We start from the raw sequence: 16,622 nt of genomic DNA on the forward strand, positions 1-16,622 counted from the left end.
TTTGCTGATTGTATAAACATGGGTTATTTCTGAGCTCTGTATTCTGTTCCATTATTCTAGGTGTCTGTATTTATGTCAGTACCACACTGTTTTGATTACAATAGCTTTTTAATACAGTTTGAAATCAGGTAGCAGGATGCCTTCAGCTTTGTTCTCAAGTTGGCTTCGACTATTTGGGGTCTTTTGTGATTCATGACAAATTTAATATTGTTTGTTCTATTTCTGTAGAAAATGCCATTGGAATTTTGATAGGAATTGTCCTGAATCTATAGATTGTTTTGGTTTGTTTGGACATTCTATATTAATTCTTCCAGTCCACAGCATGGAATATGTTTCTATTTATTCTTCAGTTTCTTTCATCAGTGTCTTACAGTTTTCACTGTGCAGGTATTTTACCTCCTTGGTTCATTTGTTGCTAAAAGTGTTTTATTCTTTTTTTTTTTTTTTAAAGATTTTATTTATTCATGATAGTCACACAGAGAGAGACAGAGAGGCAGAGGGAGAAGCAGGCTCCATGCAGGGAGCCCGACGTGGGATTCTATCCCAGGTCTCCAGGATCACGCCCCGGGCCAAAGGCAGGCGCCAAACTGCTGCGCCACCCAGGGATCCCGTGTTTTATTCTTTTTGTTGAAATTATAAGTGGATTTGTTAATTTCTCTTTCTGGTAGTCTGTTATTAATGTACTGTCTCTGACTTCTGGCAGTTTGATTATAATGTGCCTTGGTGTGTGCCTCTTTGGGTTTATCCTAGAAGTAGTTTTTTGAGCTTCTTGAATTTATCCTTCCTTTTCCTCAGATTTTGGCCATTATTTCTTTAGATAATCTTTCTGCCCCTTTCTCTTTTTATTCTTCTGAGACTCTTTTAGTATACAGTGTGACAGGTGTCCTATAGGCCCCGTAGGCTCTGTCATGTTTCTTCATTCTTTTTTTGTTTCTCTGATGAGATGATTTCAAATAACCTGTTTCCATGTTGCTGATTCTTTCTTCTGTGAGATCAAGTCTGCTGTAAAACCCCTCTAGTGAATTTTTCAGCTGTTATTATATTTAAAAATTTTTTATATTGTTAGCTGCTTTTTTATAGCTTTTTAAAAAAGATTTATTTATTTATTATTTATGATAGACACAGAGAGAGAAAGAGAGAGAGAGAGAGGCAGAGACACAGGAGGAGGGAGAAGCAGGCTCCATGCGGCGGGAGCCCAATGCGGGACTCGATCCTGGGACTCCAGGATCGTGCCCTGGGCCAAAGGCAGGTGCCAAACCACTGAGCCACCCAGGTACCCCTATGACAGTTATTTTGTTAATATTCTTCTCATGGTATTCATGCATCACTGTCCTGGTTTCATTTAACTGTGTTCTCTCTTACTGATTGAGCATCTTTATGACAGTTATTTTATTTTATTTATGTATTTTAAAGATTTTATTTATTTGACAGAGAGAGCACAAGCAGTAGGAGCTGGAGGGAGAGGGAGAAGCAGACTCCCGGCTGAGCAGGGAGCCCAACATGGGGCTTGATCTCAGGACTCTGGGATCATGACCTGAGCCAAAGGCAGACACCCTAGCAACTGAGCCACCCAGGTACCCCTATGACAGTTATTTTAAATTTGTTGTTAGCTCATAGATTGTGGTTTTTTTAAGGTCAGTTTTTGGAGTTTCATTTTGTTCCTTTGGGTCACATTTCCCTGGTTTTTTTTTTTGTTTGTTTTGTTTTTTTTTTTTTTTTTGAGAAAACAGGCATCTGTCCCAGTCTTTATGTATTGGTTTGGTGCAGGGGAAGACCTTCACCAGTCAGCCCAGCTAGAGGTTCTAGTACTGCTCAAACCTTTTGCGATTCCCCTCTTCCTGGCATCTCACTTTGTAACTGTAGCTCTAATGTGTTCTGGTGCTCATCTCTGTTTTTAGGGCTTTCAAATTCTGCTGACCCCATCAGCATGCTGAGTCAGGTGAGACAAAAACCAATGCCTTGGGCAGCCCCCAGACAAACCACAACACTGGATGCACAGTTTACTCTTGTTTCCATCCCAGGGGAAGAGCCCAGGATGGGAAGTATTGCTGGTTGTATTGCTGTATGCTGGGTGAGGGCAGGGGCAGAAGCATGAGTGGGCATGCAAAATGCCATGAATTTTCCTACCTCTTTTGTTGGAATCTTGTCTTGGTTTTATGCTGGCCTGAGTCCTATAGCTTCTCAGCTGGTCACTGGAGTGCTCACAAAGGTACTCTAGTCTGTATGTTGTTAACTCAGTGTCTAGGAGAAGGGGTGGGGACCTTGGAGCTTCAGAGTCTACCATTCTGATAACATCCTTCTCCTTTTCTTTTTCACTTTTATTTTTTTTAAGATTTTAAAAAATGAAGTGCAACATAAACACAGAAAACTGCGTAATTCATAATGTCACAGCCTGATGAATTTTTAGAAGTGAACAGAGCTATTTATCTCCCAGATAAGAAAATTACCATTACCAGCACCTTCCAGCACCATCTGCCCCCTCTCATTCACTACTTGACTTCTTTGAAAAGTAACTATTGTCCTGACGTCCCTATTCTGACTTTTATTTAGCCTCATAGATTTTCTTTTTCTTTCTTTCTTCTTTCTTTTCCTTTCTTTTCCTTTCTTTTCTTTTCCTTTCTTTTCCTTTCTTTTCCTTTCTTTTCCTTTCTTTTCCTTTCTTTTCCTTTCCTTTCCTTTCCTTTCCTTTCCTTTCCTTTCCTTTCCTTTCTTTTCCTTTCCTTTCCTTTCCTTTCCTTTCCTTTCCTTTCCTTTCCTTTTCTTTCTTTTCTTTTCTTTCTTTAAAAAATAATCTCTACACTCAGTGTGGGGCTCAAACTCACAACCTTGAGATAAAGAGTTGGATGCTGTACCGACTGAGCCAGCCAGGTGCACCAGCCTTGTAGATTTTTTTTCTTGTTTTAGAACTTTATGTAAATGAAATTGTACTTTATAAAAATTGATTGTGCTTGCTTCGGCAGTACATGTACTATAAAAATTGATTGAAGTATAAAAATGTACCTATAAACATGTAGAAAAGTATACTCATCATAAACGTTCAGCTTGATGAAGACATCCACTTAACTAGCATCTAAATCAAGATAAAACATTACCAGTGTCCTAGAAGTCTCAAGTGTCCCTTGCAGTCACTGCCAAGTCGTCCTTCCCTTCTCTTCACTACTAAGCAACTAAGAAACCACTTTTAGCAGCATAGATTAGTGTAGACTCTTTGTACTTTGGGAACCAAACAGTATGGACTGTTTTGTGTTTGGCTTTCATTTGGTGTTAGCTCTCACAGATGGTGGGATGCAGGAACGGCCCCAGGTTGGGAGATTGCCTGTGGCCTTGGCTAGCAGCTTACATCCGTGCTTTGCCGGTTTTCCTCTTCCTGTGTTTTGAAGGACACTGAGCTGTGCCATAGCAGCCTGAGGCTTCTTCAGTGGTATGGGGTATTTTAGGGGGAGGTCCTGGAAGAAAAGGCTGGGAAAGGGCAGGCCTCCAAAAAGACTATGTGTGATCATTTCCATGAAAAAGAAAAAGTCCACAGCATCAGACAGATCCAGCTGCCAATGAAGGATTCAAATTAGAGCTTACAGACCATTTGCCTTGAATCATAAAGTAAGATCCCTTTTTATCAAAACTTGATTAATACAGAACGATGTAAAGTAAAAAATAGTTTTACTTCTCTTGTAATTAAAAATATTAGTTGAAGTGTGGATCCTTTGTCTCAGCTTTTTTAAATTTATTTATTCATGAGAGACATAGAGACAGAGACACAGGCAGAGGGAGAAGCAGGCTGCATGCAAGGAGGCTGATGTGGGACTCGAACCCAGGAATCTGGGATCACGCCCTGACCCAAATGCAGGCATTCAAACGCTGAGCCGCCCAGGTGTCCCCTTTGTCTCAGCTTCTGAGGACCAAGAGGGGTGACGGATGAGGACTGTCAGCTCTCCAGGAACCCAGGTTGTCAGGCTGGGACAAGGGAAGGAAGGAAGTGCAGCTGGAGGGTTATTTACCCCCTCTCTTCCCTTCTTAGTTGCCTCTTGAAGTGGATTTAACCAAAGCCAAGAGACGAGATTTTGAACCATCTGTGGAACAAGCAAGATATAGCAGCTGCCGGCAGAACGTGGTCCTGGGACCCCCCAAAGCACGGGAGGTGACCTCCCCTTGCAGACTGAGCCGCTCAGAGGATCCCCCCTGTGTGGTGCAGGAAGAGAAGGCTGGCAGCTCCCGGTGAGGCCACGGTTCCCAGTTTCTTCCCTTTCCACTCTTCCTCTTCAGGTGGTCCAAGGGACCTTCATTCTTTACCCACTGAGCCAGCCAGTTGGTCTGTGCACAACCCCAGGAATCGCACATGGGTTACTCCCTTAGCTCAGGACCTCACGCCTACCTTGTGGCTCTTGTGCTGCAGGAGCCTGACTTCTGCTATGGAGAGCGATGCCACGTACCAGCGGAAGCTCCGGCAGAAACAGCTGCAGCAGAAGTTCCGGGAGGAGATGGAGAAACAGCAGCAAGTCCAACTACTTGCCTCGTCAGTTGAAAAGAAGAATCTGGGTGTGTGAGAAGGATGGGTGTGGAGGCAGTGGGGAGCTGTCCCAAGGGGCCTGCCTGACCCCTGGCCAGCGGGAACCCCATGGCACTTGCCCCAGGTTCCACGCAGGAGAGGAGTCTAGGTGATTGAGAGAACAAAGTCCCATTTTAAAAGACATTGCTCTGTTTTAAGGGAAGGCAACAGGCCTTGACATCATCTAGAACTAGATACTGCAGCGGATAGAACTTTTCTCCCTTCCAGGTACCGTGGCCACCTCTGCTAGGAGGCCTGAGTGGTCTGCAAATATCAGGCAGACTTCCTGGAAGATAACGCTTCATCCTAAGCTTTGGTTTACTCGAGTCTAGACTCCGTGGTACTGGGACAGATTCCTGGGGAGTCTTGCCCGGAGAATAGAAACAAAGGGCTTATCTCAGACCAATGGATCTTTGTCTAGCTTCTCCCGAAGGATTATAAAGATTCAGAGGACCTTCTTCGGGTTAACTCATTAGTATTCCCCTCAGCACCGACAGGCTTAAATTAATGTAGGGGGAAAACACATCTTACTGTGCTAGGGATGTTCTTAATCTATTATTCTGGACCTGGAGCTTCCGACCACTGCAGAAACTCCTGGTGGGGAAGGGTGTGCGGAGGTCCCCACCCTGACCACACAACCAGAGCCACTGTTTCTATTGGTTTTACATACTGAATTTCTGCTTAAGATTTTTTTGGAACAAGGGTTATAGCTTTAAAAAGTAAAAAAATGGACCAGAGAGCTTCTCACAACCCCTCTATTTTATATGCTGCTTAAGGAGAAATGAACCCCAATTTGGTGAGAAGAAAAAAAGAATAGTCTTTCTGATCTCTTGTAGATCTGCAGGTAGGGACGGGCAGTCAGGAAGCTTGACTTGGCTGCTGGCTGTGCCAGGAGCCGGTGTAACTCTAGGCGGCTTTGCACTTCTGAGGCTCTCCTGGCAGTTCAGTGATTGTGTGCATTTGTCTCGCTCCTTGCTCCTCGCTCGCTGCTTGCGTGGGAACTGTAGCAGCGCCGCCAGCACCTCCTCTGAGGCAGAGCACTCCTGTGATTGCTGTTTCGGAGCCAGCCACGGACAATGACTTCCTTACAGGTAAGAGCCACGTGAATGACAGTGAGTACCTACGAAATGCACCTTTGGTTGTTGCTAACACATTTTGTTTTTTAATTTTTATTTATTCATTTATTTTTGTCACTAACACATTTTAAAAGAGGCATAAAAATCCTCATTTTTATCTGTTTTATGGCCCTGAAGGTTTTGGGACAAAAGAAGACCCATAACTGGCTGATGGCAGTTCTGCTAGCACACACTCAGCTCCTCTCTTGTCCTAAGAGAAGCTCTGCTGTACTTTTGGGTGGGGGACAGAGCAGTCCCAGAATCTGTCATAGTCCACTCGTGACGTGGAATTTCCTATGACCAGTGCTTTGTGTGAGAATGCTTGTTTGATTGTGCATTTCCCATGATCCTGGTCCTCACAGACAGCCTTGGAATGTGGGATGTGGGTCCAGAGGCAGGCGAGAGTGATACCAAGGCCTTGTGTAAACCAGAGCCGCTCCAGATCCCTGACACCACAGTCCTGAAGAACCAGGTGGTGACCTGGAACCTCTGCCAGCAGAATCCACAAGGAAAGTCTGGACCCTTGCACGGCATCAACCAAGATGTCACAGGTAGTAATGTGTTTAGGGACAAAAATGGAAAGAACTTGGGTTTAATTCTATGCATTTTAGAGGAAGAATGCCATTTCATTTTAAGAAGTTGGGTGATAGTATGCTGGAGGAACAGCAGTCTGAGAAAATGAAAGATAACTGGCTTATGAGCCAGAACCCTTCTTTTGCAGTCCTGACCAGTGCTGTAGCCCTTGTAACCCTTGCTTGCAGTAGGGAGCTTACATGACAGAATGGAGAGCTTCTCCATTGCGTTTGGTTATTGTAACTTGGTTTAGTGTTAATAGAGTGATCTGCCCTAATAGTTTTCACTCTTAGCCTTTTAGTTTATGTTAGGGTTTTTAACTAACATCAGAAATTATTCATGGTCAGTTTATTCCTCATTTGAAAATCACAGCAGCCATATATATATTTAATTTTATTATTTATTCATGAGAGATACAGAGAGAGGCAGAGACACAGGCAGAGGGGGAAACAGGCTCCATGCAGAGAGCCTGATGCGGGACTCGATCCCGGGACTCTGGGATCATGCCCTGAGCCGAAGGGAGATACTCAACCACTGAGCCACCCAGGGATCCCCACAGCAGCCATATTTAAATGATTTTTTTCTTCCACAGGAAACTGTGATATCTATAGGAAGAACCAGGACTTGAAGAAAAGGAAATTGGATCCATCCTGAGGCTCAGGTCACATCCTTGGACTTTGTCACAAAGGGACTTTCTAAAGCTACTTTTTGGTCATAATATTGTTCATCATTCCTAGGGAATGAGCTTATTTCCAAGGATTTACCTTGCTTCATTCTGAACTTAACCCAGAAGATCTATTGGAGCCTTCTGCAGATAAAACTGAGCAGTGAGAAGACAAGTGCTTTAAGAAAGCTCGTCACACACCGCAGGGGGAGGCGTGGAGATTAAAAACCCTTTCTTTGGCTCTTGATGTTCTTCACTATTCCTAAGCTACTGTGTTAATATGGATAGAAATTTTAGGGATCCTCAGTGGCTTCCTGCATTCAAGCAATGTAAGCTATACTACTAAGTACCTGCAACTGCCTCCACGAAATTACTGTAATGTCTGCCTCCTTTCACTTTGGGTGGGGCTCAGTGTTTAGCGTTGTCCACACCATACCGCGTATCCTTCTGAGAACAAAAGCTACAGTGTTTTACTACTTTGCAGTAATCCAGGTTATGTTTTTCATCTGTGATACACATCTCTGATTTATAGGTCACGGTGTCACTATCCTGCAGTTTTTTCCTAATGGAGGAAATAACCTAAGAAGACCAAAGAAAAGGCATTTTAAGAAAGCAAAATAAATTACTTTGTAACAAAAAATGTGAGTGTTTGTATTTCTCCTTTTTAGGTGGGAGATAGAACTCAACGTAAATGGATTTTTCCCAGTTTCAGACGTTCATAATTCTACCCCCAGCCAATAATGAGTTTACAAGTTTACTTTTTAAGATGCGTCTTGGGCAGCTGTGCCTTTTACCTAATCTTTGAGCTGTGGCTTTTATTAATTTTTGGATCACAGTTCCATTTGTGGGAAGCTATGGACCCGAGGCAAGGTACTTTTTAAAGATTTTATTTTTTCATGAGACACAGCAGAGACACAGGCAGAGGGAGAAGCAGGCTCTGTGCTGGGAGCCTGGTGTGGGGGCTCCATCCCAGGACCGCAGGATCATGACCTGAGCTGAAGGCAGATGCTCAACCGCTGAGCCCCCAGGTGCCCCCCGAGGCAAGGAACTCTTGAAGTACAAGGCGGCAGCCAGCCATTTCTATTCCTATGGAAGATGAAGAGGCCATAGCTTACCCTGATTTCTCCTTTATCTTACCAACTTCATTAATGGATTTGGTTATATGTTCATCTTTTGGTTCTGACCATTTTTTTCAGAAAAAAATCTCTCCCTTGTCTCAAGCATAATCTTAGTTTAGTTCAGATCTTCTGCTTTAAAGTCCCCGGAGTGAGGAATTCAGTTATAAATTGTACACAACTCGAAACATGAGCTAATGAGATCATGAAAAGAAATTTTCTGGAAATGAAACCCCACAGCTCAACAAAAGCAAGTTTGGTTTATTTGAATGGTTTCATTAAATAAGTCTACAAAGGTAACAAACTGAAGCACAGAGCGCAATCTTACAAGAAGCGCAACACCCAGAGTTAGTGCAAAATGTACAATTAACGGCTGCTGAGAAACCCCCACGGTTTGAATTCAGTTTATTTGTTTTTTAAACAGTGTACATTGTTAAATAATGTAAGGAAAACATTTATAATCCAGAAAAGATTTTTGTAATGTGGAAAAAGATACTCAAAGTGTACTATTAACACAAAAATAATTTAAACAGTTCAGTAGCACTAGTTCATTCCTCTAGGCTTCAGTTACTTCATCCACAGGAGGGGAAAAAAAATCAACAGTAAATAAAACCAGTTCTTATTTTTTGTGTGTTAAGTGAAGAGATCTCAAAATTAAACCAAAATAACAAAAAATAATGTGCTGCATTTGGTTCCCTCGTTCCTCTGGTAGAAAGTATGGTTTCATTCATCTTAGGTGGTCTGTTTCTCATTTACTTGGCACCTTCTTTGTTCTATCCTTACTCTTACCATCTCCCCAAGGATCTTAAGCAGAGAATAAATAAGTAAACAACCTTGAAGCAGGGCTTGGAACCCCTGTCCTTTTCATTTCTACTTTGCTAAACCTTCGGCTTTTGTTTGCATCTTTGGGACCTAGGTTAACTTACTAAAAGAAAACTGGGCCCGCGAAGGAACAACAGCTTAGGACAGCCAACCAGGCTCCCCTTCTGGTGATTCCTGGGATGTGCCGTTGAGGTGGGTAAGAGATTGGAAACGTGTTAATTTCCCAACTCGAGTCAAGAGAAGCAGCACCCAAAAAATCAGGAGTCCTAGCTTCTTTCTCCATCTTTGGAGATAATAGATATCCCAAACATAGCCAATTAGAGTATTTTCTGAAAGCTCTGAAAATAACAGAACTGCCCATTATGACTAGGCATAGCACTAAATAATACTGGTTGGTTGCAGTTACTGAAGGGGAGTATTTATATCAGAATGTGAGAATATCAGTTGCAATTCTAGAAACAGGTGGCACAACAGATTTAAGATCCTGCTACCATGTGGACATCACAGAGGAAATGAGTAGGAATAAGCACTCTTTCTTAAAATGCTCAATTCAGATGTGGGTCCACTTTCCACAAAATACAGCACCCCAAGCTGAGAAATGCAGGATACATTTGCAACAAGAGGAAAGCAATCCAAAGTTCTTAGAGCAACTTTCTCCATCTGTGACTTTTCCAATCAACGTTTCCCAACTTAAAAACTAGCCCCCACCCCCTTTCCCCTTTATATTCAGCCATTTCCACTAGGTGTTGTCTGTCCAAACCTGGCTTGAGTAAGTAAGGCTCATGGCACCTGCAGGCCAGGCAGCACATATTTTCCTGACAAGTTTGTTCTCTCGTTCTTAGTCTTTCTTTTTCTTTCATTTATCACAACCACCCTTAATCTTTTAAATTGCTCAATTTTGTTACCACACCCCTCCTTACTGTTCCTGAAACAGAACTTTCTGCTTTCAACCACTGATGTCAACTTAACTTCTCACCCTGCTCATCTTACACCTGCTCTAGACAAAATTGAATGACTTAAAAAAAAAAAATACTCTTTCAGTTTCCCTTTGGCATAATCCTCTGCTGGGGTCACATGGACCTAATATCCTTCCATACGCCCTCTGCTGATCTGGGGTCTGATGAGAAGTTGGTGCTAATGGCAGAAGCAGTAGAGTCCAAGGCACTAAAATATCCAGCCAGCAATACTGGGAGAACAGAAGTATTCAAGTACAGTAATTTATACAATCTTACATTCACATTTATTTATCTACTACAATGGAAATACAAAGGAAAAAGCTAAAGTGTCTCAATAAGTAAAGGACAGAGCTTGCTTTTTTTGCAACTTTTTAAACCTTTCATATCTTACTCTTAAAACTACTGTTGTCCAACAACATTTATATATCACAGTGTTTCCACATCAAAACTGATGGCAAAGTTACATGTCCGCAGGGGACTTAATTTTTTTCCTAATTGCTAATGCTGCAGTCAAAGCTGCTAATATCATTTGCTTAAAGCACTAATGACCTATCATAAGAAAGGGTTGAAACCTCAGTCCCCTGGTGTTTTTCCACTGGTTCTAAAGCAAAAAGAAAGAACCAAAGAAGAAACAGAAAAAAAGGGGGAGGGGAAACAGGGTAGGAGAGACCCCAATAGTTTTTGCTTTTTTTGTCTTGTGGTTTAGATTCTTGAGGAAATAAGGGATTTGGGGTAGGTACCAAAATTAAGAGCTCCACCCACTTGAAAATACTGATGGGTTTGGTTTTACACTGAGCTCTCTTATAGTTTTCTGATAAATGATTCTCTTTTCTAGCCCTCACTATTGGGTGTAGATAAATAGGAAAGCATGGTTTGAAGCTGCCCCATCACAAGAAAGCTGCTCTTTCCTTCTTGTTCCACTCCAATAAATGGTGAAGGGGAGGGAGAGTCTCAATTCTGAGGGCTCTAAGCGGTATTAAAAAACATTCCTTTCTGGCAAGAAATAACCAGTTAAATGCAGCACTAGTAGTTAGTATATAGGCTACTTTCCCATTCCCCCCCCCTCCCACCCACCCCTCAGCATTCCATCTCCTGCCCCCAAATCTACTCAGTTAAAGTCTCTAGGTCTAAGTGGTCCGCAGGTTGGAACCTGGGGGGTTGCTGATGGATTTCTGCAAATTGCTGATGTTGAAATTCTGTAAGGAGGCAGTTCCCACAGGCTGGAACTGGCCAAGTGGCTGTGGTGCCGGGCCACCCGTCCCACTCCACTGAGTGCCAAAGGGGGGAGCTGGAAAACCGTACTGCTGTGGGGGGCACATAGACTTGGTGAAGTGACCTAGAGAGGTAGCTGATGCTGCAGAGATGGGGGCAGAACCACCCAGATTTGAGGTCATGGAGATGCACAGCTGACCAGGTGCGGAGAACTTTCTTGCCATTCCAGGGCCCTGAAAAGAAAACAGCTACATGTAAAGTTTGGTGTGGGTATAACTCAAAGGTGAAATGGGTGGTACTGAAATCTAATTCTAGAATCAGGGCTGTTCAAATCTTACAGAGTATAGTGAAACCCGAACCATACCTTTTTTTAATATGTGTATGCAATTAAGGGTGGTGAAAGAAAAGGGGAGAAAAAAACGAGTTGACACCTAGGGATTCAAAAACAGAGTAACTGGATGATTTTGTTTTTTCTAAAAGTGTTTAAATTTATTAGCTACAGAAGGCTATGGCATGAAATGCTAAGCACTAGCTAGGCAGTTGATATCACCTCTGATTCAGATGTGTGCTAAGTGATACTCTGCTGGTCAGTAAATGACAAAAAGGGAAGACTTGCCTCATAATTCATGTGTCCTTTGCTTCCTCTTCTGCCTGAGAGGTTCATGGCATCTCGGGCCCAATTGTCTACCAACTTGTGCAGGTCATCTGTGAATGTGCCCTTCCTGCTGGATGTCATGGCAGGAGGCTGAGCTGGGGCAGCTTGGCTGTTCACTGTTCCCCCGACAGTGTTTGTGCTGCTGGTCCCTAAAATTAGAGGAAGCAACAGAATACAACCATTAAAAGGAGTTTGGGTTAGAACTTCAGGAAGAGGGAAAACTTCACAGGATGACAAATGGCAAGCCACTGAATGAGGAGAGGATAAGCTGAGAAGGCATGCAAGAAGGGAAAGTCCCATAGGTTTGTTTAGCCATGTTTGGGCAGGGCAGAGTAATGAAAACAGATTCTCTTTAGGAGCTGCGGATGAGGCTAAATAACTCCAAATAACTCCGGATAATGGTAGGGCACAAAGGGGAGGGACCTCTTTCAGCCCATTCACATGGTATCAGAGTACTGAAACTTACTTTCAGTACCCTATTCCCAGCATCACGTTGATGAAGGAGGTGCGTTAAGGTTATTGAGGCTCTAGACTGCTGCAGAATGCAGGGTAAAAGAGGATTTCTAGAGCCCCAAGGCAGGATTAAAAGTAGGAGTTAAAGGGATACAAAGGTAGATGCTTGGCCCAGAAAAGATGGGGTTCTGAAACCATGTGGATATTGTGCCACAGTCTTTAGCCATTCTTTAACAGAAAGAGGTGACAGGAGAGATAGCATGCTCTGTTCAAAACCTTTTTCACCTGGACCCATATACACAAATTTGTAAACATAAACTTGGGAGGAATGGAAGCTTCAACCTCTCCCAATTGCCTATGAGTTAAGAACCAAGATTACTCCTGAGGAAGGTTCTCTGTCGTATGCCTGAATCACTCAACTCCAGGAAGACATGGTTTTCCTGAAGATGACCTCAGTTTCAACTGGTTCGTGGATTCTCACTAACACATCCCTCACCCCCCAAAGAGCAAGCACTTGCATGTGGAAGCAACAGGAACATTCAGCTGAGGTAGAGCAAAAGGAAGGAGGAAGCTTTGAGGTTATGATGAAGGAATTTTATTTCTATGGTTTGATGAGAAAGGAAGAAGGGGTCTGTGTCCTGCCTGATTTCGGCTCTGCTGGAGGGCACACTGAAGATTATTCGAAGAGGCAAGTTTTAGGGAAGAGGGAAAGAAAAGTCATGATCTTGTTTTTCTTCCCTCACCCCCCACTTTCTTACCAGATCTCACATTTGCTGCAGAATAAATAAAAGCTTCTAAGATAAGTTGTCAGCCACTAGGCCTTCAGATATCTAAGTAATGCTCGGGGGCTAAATAAATGCATACATATTCCTGCTTTCCAGGTCCAAGCGGCACCAGAGCATAGCAGCATGCCCAAAGCAACTCTGCCATTTAAAAGCCCTTTATAATCCAATGCTGGTCTCAAGTCAAGTTTAAACCCCACCGCCCTGGGAAAGGCACACACAAGCATGTCTGTAGTAGAGTGAGCTAATTCTGAGCTGAAGCTGCAGAGTGAGGAAGGTCACATGCTTCTTACCCTCAAGGCAAGACATGGATCTACTACAGTGTATATTTAGCTCACTTTTTATGCCCACTGGAACCACGAGGGGTAGCTACTGCACATACAGCGTAAAGGAAGAGTAAGTTCCCCTAAGGTATGGGAAACCCAAGTGGAAAAGGATAAGAGCACAGGAAACAGCCTTCCTCGAAAAGCAAGAGAGACAGTGGTGGGGAAAGTACAGAGCAGGAAGTGCAAGCAATGAGTGTGGCAGTCATGATAGTGATAAAATCCAGAGAGCAAGCATATCACATGCATGAGGACTATTTTCCTGTTTGAATAATAATTGCTTGGAAAGCTTGATGATGAGTGAGACAATCAAAATGAAAACCGGAAACAATCACATGTGAGCAGAACTGTCAAAAGCCAAATACAAGAAGCTCGGTAGAGGCGAACACTGCTTATTCACAAAGAGCTCATGCTGGGAGTCACATCTCTCTAGTCTCCTGCTAGTCGCCTCTGATGCTGTGAGGCTCCTTTACAACCACATTTCATTTTTCATCTTTAATCTGTCTTACACACTACTGGATTCTCAAGTAGGGTTTATACACCCAAGGCGGCAGGGGTCAATCACATAGTTAACCTTCTTACTCTGGCTTCTGCAAACAGACTTTCCCATTAAAGAAGGAAACAAACACACTCCTCTCTGACTGGAAATTAACTGGGAAAAGGTGACTTGACTATGAAAGCTAGGAGAACAGATGGCACGTTTAGTCCACCTTAGTAGTAAATGGTTTAAGAACACTGCTTGTAAATGCAGATACTTCTGAGACTGCTGCTTGCCTTCCAGAGAGTTATACTGAATAATCTTGAAACCTTTCTGAGTTCTGCTGCAAAGCTCTAAGAGGTAGTGTTTTACTACCCCAAATCCATTTTTAAATTTTCTTCTGGCATAAGACATTTCCCTGACCCCACACCACCAGATCCTAGCCACAATACCTTACTCTGAGTCATACTCATTGCCCAGTATTGCAAATACATGTGTTTTCTGATTGGCCCTGTAGGGGGCCTGTTGGGCAGTTGAACTATCTGCACATTAAGAAGCCACCAGTCTAAGAACCCAACCTCTAGTAAGTAGTGTTTCTCTCTTCACCAACCTAGCAGACATCTCCCACTATGATGTGTGTATATGGACTTTTCTACATTTTGATCAGTGCTGATCTCCCAGCAGGTAGAAGAGTGGCCGGCACGTATCTGTTGACTAAAGAACTCTCCTCAAGGAGCCAGGCATCCCCAATCTCTCTATATATATCATGGGCATTATCAATCCATAATTGTCACAAAGCCAGGCTCACAGGGGGTCATCTTGTGAGAGAAGACTATGAGGTGATTTCTTAATCTGCCCGTAGTCAGCAATTAAGCATGTTGAAAAGTATCTTAGATAAGGGTGCAGAATTAGACAGATGGAAGTTGGGAATGAGGACGTTGTGAAGCTTCAGGGTTCCAAGAACTCATGGATAACAGGCTTTGCAATCAAGGACCAAAAGTAAGAGAATGAAAAGATAATTACTACAGAGCTGGTTGCAAGGACAGACTTTTTTCACCATCTTCCCTGAAGCACAAAGAGAGAGCAACATGTTAAAGATAAAGAAACATCAGTGTAAAATACTTAGAATCTCCAAACAGTACACAAAATCCCAGCAAGAGAAAGCAGAATGAGAGACAGACTGGTGGTACCCGGGAGCCGCTGCCATAGGTAAAGTTCTATGGGACATAGATCTTACTGGCTGTTAGCCTTCACATGGTTGTCTGATGGCTGACAGCGGAGCTTCCACATCCAATCTTTGTATTTAAGAGTGCTTGGCACTGAGGTTCTGGGGTCGGGGAGGAACTCCAACACAGTCTCTCAGGTCTTGCTGCTTGAATTTCAAATACTCAAGCAGTCTTTCCACTGACCCCGTCCCACTTTCTATTTCTCCTGCTGGGTTGTTATAAAGCACTTCATTAAATGCATTAGTAATTCTATTCCAGTAGACTGACAGGACCACTATTACAGTTTTGGGTATATTTAAATTGGCTAATATATTTCCAAATCTTAGATATACACACTAATCCCTTCCCCTCCAGAAAAATCCTTAAAAGTATGTGGAAAATTAGCAACTTTTAAACATAAATAAAGCATTAAGCCAAGCCGTGCTTCCAAACCAGAATCTATTTTGAGAGCACAGAATAACGCATCTAAAACTAGAAAGACCCCACGCCTGTTATGTATGTTTTCTCTTCCATATTTGCTTTAAATCTGCCTCTTGCAATTTGTTCACCAAGGCTTAAAAGATGTATAATCATCAAGTGGCTTCTCTTTTTAGACCCAAAAGGAAGTAAGATTTAATATCTCTAACATTTGATGTTACAAGTGTGCCACCACCTACATTTAAGAGTATGTGAGAATTTAATTAATTAATCTGAAGTGTAGCTCTCACGTTACGCTTCACAAAAAAGCCTTGGTTCTCTTTCTTCCCTCTCAGACATCTCAGGCTATATGATATAGGCCTGACATGTTATATACCACTTTACAACACTTGTCTCCTACGTGTCTTTTCACTTTGCCAGCTGGACATAGAAATTAAATGCTTATTTAAGTGTCAAGGTGCTAATAACATACCTGGTCCAGCCTGGTCTAACCTGTAAAGTTATCAATCTCAGTACCCAAAAACCACACATGCTTTGGAAAACTGCCACACTGGGTAACACCGTCCACCTCTTTTGTTTAAAAGTCCTGGGCTGGTGATATATGAGGCCCAAGAACCTCTGGACCATACTCAGAAACAATGATGACTTTTGCACATGCATTTAAAAAGCACTTCAATAACCACATCAGAAGTTTGAGGCCTCAACAAAGAAGGTCTTTAACCGAACTCTAACAGGTTTTCTACCTGAGCCTTATTTTTGTTTTTTTAATTTTTTATTTCAATATACATTTATTGACCATCTACTACGTGGCAGGCAGGCACTGAATAATTAGAAGGAAATGATGTGTGCTTCCCAATGCTGCCCGTGTCTGTGCACACCATCTTACTTGATTTGTACAAGAGCCCTAGGAGATAGGCATCATCTTCATTTCACATATGGGAAAGACAGGCTGGGGAAGTTGGGTGATCTGCCATTGTAACTTACTTTTAAGAAGAGAGCAGAGAAATCCTAGATATTATGTTAAAAAAGACCATTTTCATTGGCAGGTGCTGGGCTTTGGTCCTTAAAAAAATTAATGCTTAATCAGAGTAACTATACTGAAACCCTTTTTGAACTACCGATTTTATGGAGTTAGAGGGTGAGGGGGGAAGTGAAAGGATCCAATGAAGAGACTCTAACATCATTTCAACTGATAGGCTTAACTAAGAAGAAAAATAATTTCAATCTACTCTGAAAAAGAATACAAAATAGGGTGTAATTCTCCCCTGCTGCCAGGATCAAAGTACAT

The 16,622-nt window shown here is 42.6% G+C and overlaps 2 protein-coding genes across 16 annotated transcripts in view; one reads left to right on the forward strand and one right to left on the reverse strand.

Annotated features, from left to right (window-relative positions):
• RAD52 (RAD52 homolog, DNA repair protein) overlaps positions 1–7,535 on the forward strand; it is a 35,997-nt gene extending 28,462 nt beyond the window's left edge. For all 6 annotated transcript variants that reach the window (XM_055315538.1, XM_055315534.1, XM_055315539.1 and 3 more), the window contains 5 exons: positions 4,016–4,212; positions 4,391–4,533; positions 5,551–5,634; positions 6,021–6,209; positions 6,824–7,535. In XM_055315538.1, the coding sequence (XP_055171513.1) occupies positions 4,016–4,212; positions 4,391–4,533; positions 5,551–5,634; positions 6,021–6,209; positions 6,824–6,885 (675 nt within the window). In that variant the 3' untranslated portion in view covers positions 6,886–7,535. The remainder of the gene's footprint in view (positions 1–4,015; positions 4,213–4,390; positions 4,534–5,550; positions 5,635–6,020; positions 6,210–6,823) is intronic.
• Positions 7,536–10,869: 3,334 nt separating this feature from the next.
• WNK1 (WNK lysine deficient protein kinase 1) overlaps positions 10,870–16,622 on the reverse strand; it is a 147,268-nt gene continuing 141,515 nt past the window's right edge. For all 10 annotated transcript variants that reach the window (XM_055315334.1, XM_055315333.1, XM_055315339.1 and 7 more), the window contains 2 exons: positions 11,617–11,804; positions 10,870–11,233 (listed from right to left, as the gene is read on the reverse strand). In XM_055315334.1, coding sequence (XP_055171309.1) covers positions 10,916–11,233; positions 11,617–11,804 — 506 coding nt within the window. In that variant the 3' untranslated portion in view covers positions 10,870–10,915. The remainder of the gene's footprint in view (positions 11,234–11,616; positions 11,805–16,622) is intronic.

This window comes from Nyctereutes procyonoides, unplaced genomic scaffold, assembly GCF_905146905.1.
Source record: "Nyctereutes procyonoides isolate TBG_1078 unplaced genomic scaffold, NYPRO_anot_genome, whole genome shotgun sequence".
NCBI classification, from domain to species: Eukaryota; Metazoa; Chordata; class Mammalia; order Carnivora; family Canidae; genus Nyctereutes; species Nyctereutes procyonoides.